This window comes from Oryctolagus cuniculus, chromosome 8 (assembly GCF_051225735.1).
Source record: "Oryctolagus cuniculus isolate XC-2025 breed Fujian yellow rabbit chromosome 8, ASM5122573v1, whole genome shotgun sequence".
NCBI classification, from domain to species: domain Eukaryota; kingdom Metazoa; phylum Chordata; class Mammalia; order Lagomorpha; family Leporidae; genus Oryctolagus; species Oryctolagus cuniculus.
This window is the reverse complement of record NC_142874.1, coordinates 51,757,367-51,771,964: the sequence shown is the minus strand read 5'-3', so window position 1 is coordinate 51,771,964 and position 14,598 is coordinate 51,757,367. Positions and strand designations below refer to the sequence as shown.

The 14,598-nt window shown below is 40.0% G+C and overlaps 1 protein-coding gene across 12 annotated transcripts in view; it reads right to left on the bottom strand.

Moving 5' to 3' along the window:
• The window catches only part of INPP4B (inositol polyphosphate-4-phosphatase type II B), a 1,031,775-nt gene that overhangs the window by 551,067 nt on the left and 466,110 nt on the right, over positions 1-14,598 (bottom strand). For 5 of the 12 annotated variants that reach the window (XM_070047510.2, XM_089302447.1, XM_089302455.1 and 2 more), the window contains 2 exons: positions 10,178-10,386; positions 8,267-8,311 (listed from right to left, as the gene is read on the bottom strand). In XM_070047510.2, the coding sequence (XP_069903611.2) occupies positions 8,267-8,311; positions 10,178-10,265 (133 nt within the window). In that variant the 5' untranslated portion in view covers positions 10,266-10,386. Of the gene's footprint in view, positions 1-8,266; positions 8,312-10,177; positions 10,392-12,131; positions 12,249-14,598 lie in introns of all 12 variants that reach the window. The other 7 variants (XM_089302446.1, XM_089302453.1, XM_070047517.2 and 4 more) reach the window with 3 other exon arrangements.

Below are 14,598 nucleotides of genomic sequence, written 5' to 3'. Positions count from 1 at the left end.
CAAATTGTGCATGCAGGCCGGCGCCGTGGCTCAATAGGCTAATCCTCCACCTTGCGGCGCCGGCACACCGGGTTCGTGTCCCGGTTGGGGCGCCGGATTCTGTCCCGGTTGCCCCTCTTCCAGGCCAGCTCTCTGCTATGGCCAGGGAGTGCAGTGGAGGATGGCCCAGGGGCTTGGGCCCTGCACCCCATGGGAGACCAGGAAAAGCACCTGGCTCCTGGCTCCTGCCAGGATCAGCGCGGTGCGCCGGCTGCAGCGGCGGCCATTGGAGGGTGAACCAACGGCAAAAAGGAAGACCTTTCTCTCTCTGTCTCTCTCTCTCACTGTCCACTCTGCCTGTCAAAAAAAAAAAAAAAAAAAAAAAAAAAAAAAAAAAAAAAAAAAATTGTGCATGCAGTTATCCTGTTTTTACTTTATTTTGCTTTCTAGAAAGTCTTTATTGTTGTTAGTATCCTAATTTTAAGTTTCCTATTTCCTTGTATGCTAACATATCTTTTTCACAAGTGATTTTTAGTGAATGCCTCATATCCCATCTTAACCATACATGTTTCACTCTAAAGCTTAAACAAGAACATATGCAGCTCAACTCTGAGTTGGCAATGAAGCTGAGTGGTCTACTTGCCTTCATTTTTCCTGAATTGGATCCATTAGGAGACAGTGAAGAAATGAAATGGTAAGGTTGGGCATTTGGCACGGTGGTTAAGTTCCACTTGGAATGCCCACATCCTACATCAGGACACTTGGATGGAGTCCCAGCTCCTTCCCTTCCAACGGAATTTCCTGGTAATATGCACCCTGGCAGGCATCAGGTGATAGATATCATAAGAACTTGGGCACATGCCACCCATGTGAGACACCTGGACTGAGTTCCAGTCTCTTGGCTTTGGCCTGACCCAGCCCTGGCTCTGGGAGGCATATGAGGAACCAAATAGTGTATGGAAGACCTCTGTCAAGCAGTCTCTCTCTCTCTTTCAAATAAAATGAAAACAAATAAATAAAACATTTTTAGAAAAGCGAGATGATGAGACAAATGGGGCTAACTATGTCTGAATTTGTATGAATGATGCATGACCACATTCAAGAAGTAGTTATAATGGATGTATAGATTGTCTCATTTTTTTCTGTGGAAATTTTTCACTCTGTTAATTTAGAGGAGTTATTGAGGATTTATCAATTTTAGATAAAAACTGAATATAAAGACTATGTTAAATAATTTGAATCTCAGATAACTTCCATTTTATGTACCAATAAAACCTACCAAGGAAGAGTCAGTATATGCTAAATTCAAGAGGAAATAAGTCTCTGAAAAAAATTACTCCACAAAGAAATACACTAACTCTGAAAAGATAACAAAACAGCTTCACAAAGGACAAAATCTCCAAAAATATGTGGGCTTTAAATCCACATTTCTCTCTCCCTTACTCACCCAGGGGCCCAGCAGCACCAATCCCCAGGGTTGATTCCACAGCTGGGGACCAGGTAATGGGAGATCAGAAGAGGCATGACCGTAAGAGCTCAGTGGCTCAGCATCTCCCCCATCTCAGGATACTGCCACTGGGATTGTGGCTTTCCAGCAGCTCAGCAAATGGCCCCTCACTATCCAGCCATTCTCATGCGTGTTTTAACCAGAAGATCAATTTGTAATTAGGTCTCATGCCAGATCAAGTCAATAATCTACGTTATCATCCTCTAATCCCAGTATAACCATTATATATTAAAAATATCTACTAAACTCTGTCCCCTCCTATTTGAAAAGTCACTTGGGCTTTAGGTTCAGTATGGACAATTATTAAGTCTGTGCCCGTATCCCACATATGCATCTTTGGATACCTGGATGCCTTCTTTGAAATCTGTAAAATAGTCTCTCTTCCCTCAGAAGTCAATTGCATCTTCCCAAAACATGCTCTATTCAGTTGTCCTGCTTTTGTCTGCATAGAATTTAACATTATTTGAAATGATGTTATGTGTATGTTTTCTCTACTTCACCCAACTTAACTTGGTCAATGAACTACTTATGTTCATTAGGGATTTCACTCCAGCCTCCATGATCCCTTTCCTACCACAATCAACACCAAAGCTTTTTGACATGTACAAAATCCTTGTCATTCAGTATACCTCCTGTCAGCTCATTTAGTTTCCATTATGTATCAGTCACCAAAGTATAAATTATTTGTAAGAATATGACTTCACAGTGTTAAAGGCCATAAGAATCAAATGTAACCAAAAATGTCCCGTTTTCTCCCATGTATTTAATAGGTATGTATTGTTCTGGATTTGTGATGTAAGTGGTTTGTGTATAGAAATCTGGAAACTTGTTCTCATAAATATTCATTCTATTGACTTTGGAGATAATAAGTGGAGACACAGTGTGATCAACATAATGAGAATTTTCAGGAGGGATGAACGTAAAAAACAGTCCATATGAATTTCTTTTATACCCTTTTCAAGATCAATCTTCTCCATACATTTTTCACAAAGTTTTTTATTAAAAATATCTTTATTTACTTGAAAGGCACAGTCAGAGAGAGAGAGAGAGAGAGAGAGATTGATTGATTGATTCTATATCCACTGGTTCACTCCCCAAATGGTCACAGTTGGCTGGAGCTGGGCTGATCCGAAGCCAGGAGCTAGGAGCTTCTTCTAGGTCTCCCACGTGGGTGCAGGGGTTCAAGTATGTTGGCCATGCTTGATAACTTCCCAGCACATCACAAAGGAGCTGGACTGGAACTAGAGCAGCCAGGACTGGAACTGGTGCCCATTTGGGATGGCAATGCCACAAGTGATGGCTTTATCCACTATGCCACAGAACTGGCCCCTTCCACAATGTTTTTAAGAATGAACTGTGGGCCGGCGCCGCAGCTCAATAGGCTAATCCTCTGCCTTGCAGTGCCGGCACACCAGATTCTAGTCCCGGTCGGGGCGCCGGATTCTGTCCCGGTTGCCCCTCTTCCAGGCCAGCTCTCTGCTGTGGCCAGGGAGTGCAGTGGAGGATGGCCCAAATGCTTGGGCCCTGCACCCTATGGGAGACCAGGAGAAGCACCTGACTCCTGCCTTCGGATCAGTGTGATGCGCCAGCCGCAGCACGCCGGCTGCGGTGGCCATTGGAGGGTGAACCAAAAGCAAAAAGGAAGACGTTTCTCTCTGTCTCTCCCTCTCACTGTCTACTCTGCCTGTCAAAAAAAAAAAAAAAAAATGAACTGTACCCAAATTTTAAGAAATGATCCTTTTTATGTCAGTTTTATTGATATGAAAACAATTTTTATTAAACCTTAAACTCAAGAGTTCTTTCTTATTTTTAACTATTTAATTCTTTGTAAAAATAATACAAGTATCAAAACATTCAAAGAAACAAAGTAGACACCGAGTTGCAGCTGAAAAGGTAAATTATTTTAAATGCAATCAACAATTACAAATAGTCATATAGGTAAATTATATTAGCTACTCATTTTTTCAATATAGTCCTATATTTTGTGTTAACAAGAGATGTTTAGCCAACTGGTTTTCTCAACTGACTGAACAAACCCTACCTCACTTACTTGAATGAAGATTTAACAAAGAATTTTAGAAAGATACAATGATTTTTTAAGATTGATTTTTTTATTTATCTGAAAGGCAGAGTGAGAGAGAGGGACAGCGGGGAGGAAGGTAGAGAGGGAGGGAGGAAGGGAGAGAGTGAGTGATCATCCACCTACTGATTCACTCCCCAATGGCTGCAATGGCAAGGGCTGGGACAGGAGCCAGGCTGAAGCCAGGAGGCCAGAGTTTCTTCTGGATCTCCCCAATGGGTTTTTAGGAGCCTGAGCAACTGGACCATCTTCAGCTGCTTTCCCAGGTAGGGAGCTGGATTGGAAGTAGAGCAGCCAGGATCCCAACAGGCATCCATACAGGATGTTGGCATCCAAATGATGGCTTAACCTGCTATACCATGGCACCCCCAGTACAATGATTTTATAGAAGTACATAGACAAGGCAAAACAAACTCACCATGGAAAATAATGTATTCAAAGCAATATGACACCTAGCAAAAGGATTAGCATGGTTGCTTCCCCGTTTAAAAGGCAACACCATTAAAATTCTCAACTTACTTGAATACTTTGGTACCGAGAAGCAAATATTGAAATATAGCTGGATAATTAAGTGGAAAAACATCCTCTACCTTATTTTTTCTAGAATTTGTCATTTTTAGCTGTTGATGACATAAATATATGTACACTTAAACGATGATTAAAAAATATTTAAGCTATTATTCCCCCATTATTCAATATGAAGTGAACACAATTATTTATACTTTAAAAGCAAAACCGTTAGTGGGATTAAGAAAATTCAAAGACAAAAGTAATAAATATACAAGGGAACTTCAAAAAGTTTGTGGAAATGCACAATATCTTTTGATTTTTCTGTGAACTGTTTGAAATCCCCTAGTGTAGTAAAATCTGTAAGAGATTAGCTATGATGTTCTTCAGAGATTATTTTCTTAAAAAATTTCAAGAAATGGCATAGTGAAGGATCTTAAAGTGCTAATGAATACCATGGTTTAGAGAATGTGTCTTGGAGCATGACCACAGTTCCAAGGAGGGTGGGAGTGGAGGTAGACAGACCTTTGCCTAGCAGTTAGGATGCCTGCATACACCTTGGAGTGCTCTCTGACTCCAGCCTTCTACTAACGCACACGGAGAGCAGGAGGAGATGGTCCAGGCCATTGGGATACCCTGCCATCCCTGTGGGAGACAGATGGAGTTCCCAGTTCAAGGCTTCCACCTGACCCAGTCCTGCATGTTGTAGGCATTTGGGGAATCAACTTACTGCTGTGAACTCTCTCTCTCTCTGTCTCTCTCTTTATCTCTCCCTCCCCCCTTTCAAATACATTACAAAGAAATAAAATTCCCTGAAGACTCTAAATAAATTTATTTTTATAAACTTTTGCTCTCTTGCCATTTGAAAAAATAAAATCATCCATGATTAAGAATCCTGGTATAGGTTTTAAATCAATATAGAAAAAAATTAGGCTGGTGCCACGGCTCAATAGGCTAATCCTCCACCTAGCGGCGCCGGCACATCGGGTTCTAGTCCCGGTCGGGGCGCCACATTCTGTCCCGGTTGCCCCTCTTCCAGGCCAGCTCTCTGCTGTGGCCTGGGAAGGCAGTGGAGGATGGCCCAAGTGCTTGGGCCCTGCACCCTATGGGAGACCAGGAGAAGCACCTGGCTCCTGCCTTCGGATCAGCGCGGTGCGCAGGCCACAGCGCGCCAGCTGTGGCGGCCATTGGAGGGTGAACCAACGACAAAAAAAGGAAGACCTACCTTTCTCTCTCTCTCTCTCTCTCTCTCTCTCACTATCCACTCTGCCTGTCAAAAAATTTTTTTTGAATTTTTTCTTAACTGGAATAACATTATGATGAATAAATACTTGCAGCTGGTGATCTCTTAATTTTAGGATTCAAAACCAGATATACAAGTGATGACAGAATTGCTAATGAACTTGACTAGGCTTTGAACAACAAATAGACAGATTATCATAACTGAAACAGAAGACAGGTACTTGGCCCATGCACACTGGCTCCTGAGTGTCAGCCCCTGCGTCTGACTCACAGCCTCTGCCCAGGTTGTCCTGTCTCCTCCTTCAGGCTGCCCCTATTTCTATCACACAAACAAGAAGGCTTTATTTGGGCTTTGAAAGGCACCACCCATCACTTGAACAACTTTTTCAGTAATCTTGTCAAAAATTAAAAATTAAGTTTCCTTTAGAAAGGAACGATGGGTAGGTGAAGGAAGAAGAAGCAGGAGCATTGCTCAGGGGGGCAGCAGGTGCCTGGGCTTCCTTTGACTCCTCATTTCTCTCTCTGAAAACAAGTTCTTTCTGTATCTGGCACCATCTGAAAATTCTCTAGCAAAATTCGCACGGCTTTCTTGGTGTTACCTGAGAATTTCATTTCTGTCTATTTCTCAATACCTGGGGGATTTAGCAGGTTCTAGAATCCTTAATTTACAGTATCTTTTAGGTATAATATTAACTTCAAACTCAAAACACTAATCATATACATTAATATCTCAAGTTATACTTCAAACCAGAGTATTTTGAGAAAAGAAATATACTGAAAAACAATGAATGAAAATGTATGTTCCTTTAATAATTGGGACTTTGGAGTAAGCATTTTGGCATAATGGGTTAAGCCATTGCCTGAGGCACTAGCATCACACATGGGTACAGGTTCTAGTCCCAGCTGCTGTACTTTTTTTTTTTTTTTTAATTTTTGACAGAGTTAGACAGTGAGAGAGACAGAGAGAAAGGTCTTCCTTCCATTGGTTCACCCCGCCAAATGGCCGTTATGGCCAGAGCTACGCCGATCTGAAGCCAGGAGCCAGGTGCCTACTCCTGGTTTCCCCTGCGGGTGCAGGGGCCCAAGCACTTGGGCCATCCTCCACTGCCCTCCCGGGCCACAGCAGAGAGCTGGACTGGAAGAGGAGCAGCTGGGACTAGAACCCAGTGCCCATATGGGATGCCGGCGCCAGCTGCTCCACTTCTGATCCAGCTCCCTGATGATGCACATGGGAAAGCAGCCGAAGATGGCCCAGGAGCTTATGCCCCTGTATCCACGTGGGAGACTCAGAGTTGGCTTCTGGCTCCTCGCTTTGCAGCCATCTAGGTAGTGAACCAGTGGATGGAATCTCTCTCTGTCTCCCCTCTCCTCCTCTAACTCTGCCTTTCAAATAAATAAATCTTAAAATAAAAATAATAATTGGGACTTCAAAGCGGTAAAAACCACTACAACAGCATATGTACATATTTTAATTTGCCTCCAAAAACTTGAAAAACTGTGTTTATAAATATATACTGTCGCTCCCCCTCTTCGTGGAGGAACGACACAGGACCCTGCGCTGTTCTTTCGTCTGCTCGGCCCTCCCCGGGTTTGCTGCTGGTTCTTCCCGGGTTGGCTACTATCCCTTCCACCTCCGTGGAAGGGCAGTTCCCCCTGGCCACATTCCCCACTTCCGCAGGGGAGCGGCACACCGCCGGCCGGTTCTCTCGGGGGCTGCACGGGTTCCCTTAGATGTTCCCCATAGATGTTCCTGGTGCATGTCGTCTCTCTCCTCCTTTATAGTCCTCCTCCGCCAATCCCAACTCGGCTGCCCACACGCCGAGTACGCTGCTCTCCTCCAATCAGGAGCAAGTCCTACAGTTTATTAGTTGAACTCGAGGCAGCTGTGCGGAAGCTGTTTACTTCTCTCCCATCGCCATATTGTGGGAGAGCAGATGCATAGAATAAGTCTTAATTCCAGTAACTCCGTCTAGTCCGGTTTGCTCCCCCACAATATACAGATGTGGATAGTGAAATGCACATGAAATTGAATATGTACATGTATGTGTTGATCTGTAAAATTTAATTTAAAAGAGTACTTTTTAAAAGTTTTCCAGAACCATGAGAGGCAAAACTTCTTCTTGTTTCAGTGCTATTCCATTGTTAAAGTTGATGTAAGCGAAAAACTATGGATAATTTGGTTAATGGTTGTGAAGTACCTATTTATAAGAACAGCTACTTAGGGGCGGGCACTGTGGTGTAGTAGGCTAAGTCTCTGCATATGGCTCTGGCATCCCATATGGGCGCTGGTTCATGATCCAGCTGCTCCTTTTCCAATCAAGCTCTCTGCTTATGGCCTGGGAAAGCAGCAGATGATGAACCAAGTGCCCCTGAACCTGCATAGATGACCTGGAAGAAGTTCCTGGGTCAGATTGGCCCAGCTCCAGCCGTTGGGGCTATTTGGGCAACAAACCAGTGGATGAAAGAACTTTCTCTCTCTCTCTCTCAATCTCTGAAACTCTCTCAAATAAATAAATAAATAAATCTTTAAAAAATTGCCACTTAAAAAAAAAAAAAAAGCTACAAAGAGAATTCTCCTAACCCTCAAACTACACGCGTCTTCAAAAAGTTCATGGAAAAAATGATGTATATTATGAAAAAACTATGCCTGGATTTCTAAATTCTTTTGTATTCAAGATTAAATTTTCATTTCATTTTCCCATAAAATTTTTGAGGTACCCCTGTTTAAAAAAAAAAAAGAAAACTATCACCACTGAACTACCCAACCTTGGGTAGCAAATGGATCTGTATTGAGGTTCAAATTCTTACGGATTTTGGAAAATAAAACTTTCTTTATAGTATCAATTCATAAATAGAATAGTTTTCACAAAAGTCTGTAAATATATAATGCTATATACTTAGAACTTGCCAACTGCTGTACAAATTGATATGAATAAGATGAAATTCCTTACCAAGGATGAATTCCAACTGTGGCTCATTTGGAGTCTTCGGAATGCCTATAGATTACAGGTGTAGATTAAAAAGAAAGATTCATTAGCAAGACTGTCAATATTATTACTATATTTCACTGAAACTAGGTTAATCGGACTTGTAATTAATTAATTCTTAGGTGAGTGCATAACATCTGTAGCAGAACTAGATAGAAATAGCTAAAGATGTCATTGGTCTATGCAGCTGTATGACCATGGAGAAACAGAAATGTTTTTTGGTAAGCAGTGACAAATATAAAACATATTTTACGGTTTCTTTTGAGCGCAGGTAGACAGACTAAAACTTGAAAAAGAACTGCCTCACCAAGTACTTTCTTCAATAGGTTTTCCTTCCTCGTCATTCTGACTGGCTCTAAATAGCGAATTCTGAACTAACTGGATTAGATACGCTATGGTTGATATTATTATGGTGTTGACTCCTCTGCCTGTTTATTGCTCTCTCACATCAATATTCTGTTATGTGATTCCTTTCCTTTTGTCAGTGATGTTTAGGAAGATAACAATATGGCTAGAGGACTTAAGTTCAGATTGGACAGAAAGTGAGTCTGAGAACAAAGGTGGGGAAATGGGAACAGCAAATGGTGAGAAGGCACAATGAATCTGTTAAGGTGATTGATAATATGATAAATGGGGGTCTGAAGATCACACACAGTGCTGGGTACAGGGGCTTCCTCTATAGGAGCAGATGAGGCCTGGGTGTATGAATGATGTTCTTTGCTAAAACTCAGGGGCGGCCAAAGAAGTAAAAGGAAATGTATGGAAAAGTAAGCCACTTGGCAATAAACATAAGACTATCATAAAAATCCTTTCCTTGTTTATTTTTCCTGGTGCATTGATCAGATGTCACTTAAATTCACTGTCATTTGGTCACCTGCATATTGTAAAGCCAATTATTTGTATAAAAATAATCATTTTTTATTCTCAAAGATTAACTTTTTTTTTTTAACAAGGTAACCATTTTTTTCCTGCTGCTGACATTTAACAATGCTGTGGTTAACAATTTTAGACTTTCAAGAGTGGTTAGAGTGACAATCATTAGGTAGGTCTTTGTGAACTTCAAATAGTCTGAATTTTTTAAAAGGTTACTAACAATTAATTCTGCTGTAAGCTTTGACAAAAACATTTCTCAAAAATGCATCCACCCAATACCATTTTCTGAAGATTATTTTTGTAACGAAAATTAAATGAGAAGCTTAGGCATATGTTTGCCAGTGTTAAATAACTGGGTCACAAGAATCTCATGAAAAGAAAAAGAAACAATTCACACTATACCATAAAATCTGTGCCCTAGAATTTTAAACATGAGAGAAAATATACAATTTTTCCAATGATTTTTAATCACTTGAGTGGTACGAAAACCAACTCTAATGTTCAGCTGTGAATCTTGGCCAAAACTCCAAACTTGTTCTATTTATGTGACTTAGTGCTCTCAGGTATAACACCAACAGTCTATTCTTCCAGTCTAACAATTTCTTCCTACTGCTTTCAAATTAAGTGCCTTTTGGTTTTAATATTTCTATGTTCCAACAAAATAATGCCACATAAAATTATGTAAATCAAAAAACAGAAGATGTTTTAAAGATTATTAATCTCCAGGGCACAGGTTTAGGAAGTATTTATGAGTATTTTAATATATATTTAAGACCCTTGATTCTTTGATATTTTACTATTTACCCTCACCCACAATAAAATATATAAGATATAATCATATACTCACTACACAAAAGTAGTGCAAAGGAAAAATATTTAGGTAATCTTATAGATGTCATTGGTTAGAACCCAATTTCTGTGAATACACAGGTATTTATGTGGTATTTTCATCTATTCAATTTATAACTTCAGAGAATTACAGAGAGGGGCACAGATACTTACTGGTGAACTGAAAGTCCCCGGTATCATTTGCCTGTGCTGGAAGGAAGTGCTGGCCTTCTTCTGATGTTCCTTCCTCTTTAATTTCCATGATTGACTTTCACAGGTGTGTAATTTTCCAAATATTCTTGTTGAACTACTATTGGCCAATGATTTCTGGTTTAATATAGACGTATCTTCACACTAAAGACTTGATAGTCCACTCTGAAATTCTGCACTTAGGAAACATTAAAAGTGAAGGTATTCGTTACTTTGGAGTTAAAAAATGCTAAGAATAAACTCTAAATATATTTCCTTAAACTTCCTGCCTATCCCACTCATACTTTCAGGAACATTCTACAAAGTTATAATATCATGAATTCTGGGTTAAATAGGTATTCTCCAAAAATTATTATATGGTCACTGAGGGAGTCCTGAAACTTGAGGGTACATTTTCTCTCTATTCTCTAAGATAGCAGCGAGTTAACTGTGGCTCCTCACTTAACTATGCACCTACTTTAGCAGCAACAGCAAATAGCACCTTGTCAAAGTATTAGTCTGTTTGGACAAGGTGACTATTACTATCATTCCTTCCACTAGAATTGCCCTTTATGCTCATCATCCTACCCATCTTTTTTGGATGATTCATGAACATAGGATAATTTAGCACGACACCCTTCTTTGAAGATGTGCCCACAAGTTGTTTGGGGGGGGGGTTCCAATTCCCTTATTATCCATGGAGTCTTTTACTGCTATCACTGATAAAGATTTAATTGTTTAATGATTGTAGTATATGTTGAAAAGAATAACAATTCTAAAAAGCTAAAGCTGAAGATGAAATGAAAGTAATAACAAATTGACAAAAATTAGCATGGGGGAAAGAAAGCCTCTCAAAAATTTGACATCTTGTTATTCAGACAGCTTCAAATAGTTACAAATTCATTTTGATATTTAGCATGATATACATGACCAAGAATGAATTTTAAAAATCAATGTTGTTTTAAATCAAGTTACTAACTGAATTAAAATGCATAAAAATCTTTAAGTGTCTACTCAGTGTTATTTAATGAGACAGCAACAGTCAAGTTCGGTTTGGAATACTGATGTGATCTCAAACTTTACAAATCAACAACCTCACTTTCTGCTGTACTTAACAAAGCAACTCCATTTATAATTCAACTCTCACTTTTAAAAATAATCTGGCAAAAATTGAGTCCAGAAACACTCTCTGGGGCAAGGGGCTGTGGCATCACCAATTAGACCAAATCCATTGATTTTAAAAGTATATTTTGAATTAAGAAAATTCTTCTAAATTTCTAACTATTAAATTTAGAAGTTTTTCTGATAAGGACAGATAAATATTCATTCCACCATATGCTCTCAAGAACTTATGACAAATAGCTAATAGCAGGATAATGTCTACAGCAGACTGCAATTAATGCATGTGTGATTTTACTACAAGGACTTTGTTTACTAGATATTGTGACCCCCTCAATCTCTTTTATGATAGGACATCTTAAAAATTTAAAAGGAGGGCCAGCGCTGTGGCTCACTAGGCTAATCCTCTGCCTGCGGCACCGGCACCCTGGGTTCTAGTCCTGGTTGGGGCGCTGGATTCTGTCCTGGTTGCTCCTCTTCCAGTCCAGCTCTCTGCTGTGGCCCAGGAAGGCAGTGGAAGATAGCCCAAGTGCTTGGGCCCTGCACCCGCATGGGAGACCAGGAGGAAGCACCTGACTCCTGGCTTCAGATTGGTGCAGCGCGCCGGCTGTAGCAGCCATTTATGGGGTGAACCAACGGAAGGAAGACCTTTTTCTCTGTCTCTCTGTCTGACTCTGCCTGTCAAAAAAAAATTTTAAATGAGGGTGGCTGTATAGCATAGTGGTTAAGACACCCCCTGGGGCACCTGCAGCCCATATCTAAATTCTTATGTTGGAGTCTCAAGTCTACTTTTGATTTTTAGTTTTCTGCTAATGCATACCCTGGAAGGCAATAGGTGATGGCCCGACTAGTTGGGTTCTTGCTTCCCAAGAGAGACCCAGATTTGAGTTCCTGGTTCCCAGTTTTGGCCTGGTCCATACAGAGCTGTTTTAGGTATCTGTGAAGTGATGGGACAGGAAATCAATCAATCAATCAATCAATCTCTGTGCATATGTGTGTGTTCCAGTTTCTCAAATATATAAATTTAAAAAAAAAATGTTAAAGGAGACCTAAATAAGACAATATGTATGAATTCAAGAAAAATAACTACTCAATACACTAATGGAAAATAATAAGAGAAATGGCAACTCTGGGAGGATGTGTATACTTGTCCAATCTGAGGTAAAACCAGAGTATTGATGTGAGATACCCAGAACAACTCATTAACAAGGTCCCATATTAAGCATATTACCTAAGGTGCCTAAAACAACTCATTATCAGGGTCCTGTATTAAGAACATTACCCATAAAACTAGTTTACTACTTGCAAATCATTTCGACTACAGCGAGAATGGAGGAAAATATACAAAACTGGGATTATGTGTCAGATCTCTGGGGTTCCAGTCACTTTCATTCTACCTTTGTGCCATTGAAGATTTGATACTAGTTACTGAAGTACATACTTCAGGAAAAAAATTAGTTACAAAGCTCATCCAAACAACTGCATTTCTAGCTAGTAAATACAGCTTTTGCCTGTGGTTATGTCTAGGTACAGAAGTTCCTTTTCTGTATGTATTTGGAAATTTTATGGTTTGGTGCTCATGCACAAGAATAGGTTGTGGGTTTTGCATACCATAAATGTACTCACTTGAAAAAGAAAACAGTTTTTTTAAGGATAGGAGCTACTCAGCCCAGCTCCCATATCTTGTCCCGCTATGGAAAGTGACAAGCCAAATGGCTACAACAATCAGAAAATATTCTTGGTTCTCTCTCCTGCTCCAAGGGGGAGGAGATGATTGGTAAGTATAATTCAATTATATGTAATTGAGCAATAGTTCTCACCGACCACTGTACAAGAACAGATACCTGTTAGTGCTTTATACATCTCATACTATAAAGGACAACCTGAGAGGTACATAAAATCATACAAGAGGACAATGGTTAATTAGGAAGATAAGAGTTACAAGACACATGGAAAAATTGGAGCCATTACATTATGAAGGGAGAAAACACAACGTGTCCAACACAAGAATCCAGCAGTAGAGTACTATTTATTATTGAGTGGCAAAGCAAAGGGCATCTTGCTGTCATGAGAGAATTTCTGTGGCAGACTGCAGGTACAGAAGATGATGTCAACGAGAATTCCTCAGCTGATATGCTGTCTTTAAAAAATGACCTTGAAGCCATGCCATTTTTCTTATTTATTTTTAGAGATAGAGAGAGAGAAAGAGATAGAGTCAAAGGCAGAAACAGAAGAGAGAACCCTCATATGCTGGTTCACTCCCTACTTGCTCTCAATGGTCAAAATTGAAACAGGGCAAAAGCCAGGAGTCGGGAACTCAATCAGGTCTTGGATGTGGGTTTGTGGCAGGAATTCAGTTACTTTAGGTACACCTGCTAAAGTGCTTTATTAATATCGTATTTCTTTTTGAAAGATTTATTTATTTGAAAGAGTTACATAGAGAGAGGCAGAGACAGAGAGGGAAAAGGTCTTCTATCCACTAGTTCACTCCTCAAATGGCCACAAAGCCAGGGCTGGACCAGGCTAAAGCCAGGAATCAGGAGCTTCTTCTGGATCTCCCATTTGTTACAGAGGCCCAAGCACTTGGGTCATCTTCAGTTGCTTTCCCAGGCAAACGAGCAAGGATCAGGATCGGAAGTGGAGCAGCCAGGTCTTGAACCAGTGCCCACATGTTTTACCAGCACTGCAGGCAGCAGTGCAACTATGCAACAATGCTGGCCCCTTTATTTTTATTTATTCATTTTTAATAGCATATTTCTATTACAGTATCATATGACTATAGTATAGTTCTCATCTCATTTTGCATTTTTACAAAAGGACACAGAGTTAAATAAGATAGAAGAATTACATTAAAAAGTTTACAAGATGAAAGAAAGGGAAATGATTAATTAGTTCTCTTATAGATTCCATAACCTTTTCTATGTCTTAGTAAAAAGGTTCCAATGAAGATAATCATTCTGAAATATTAAATACTTGAAATTAATTATTTAAAATAATCTTTCCTTTACAGCCACCTAGAGAGTCTGAGAAATAATATTTTTCATCCAGAATGAACAAATGGCAAAACAGGTTGGAGGAAACAGGATATACTAACCCTTTATCACTCATTTTATGTATTACAGGGCTGTATCTGGTTGACCAAATTCTAGAATTTTTACTAAGTGGGTTGAAGATACAGCATTGTGAAACTGGAACTAGAGGTAGAATCAGAGTGGTGAGGTTTGAGGGGGTGGGTCGGGTTTGTGTGTGTTGGGGGAGGGTTGAGCTCTTTAGAATTGGAAACCCCC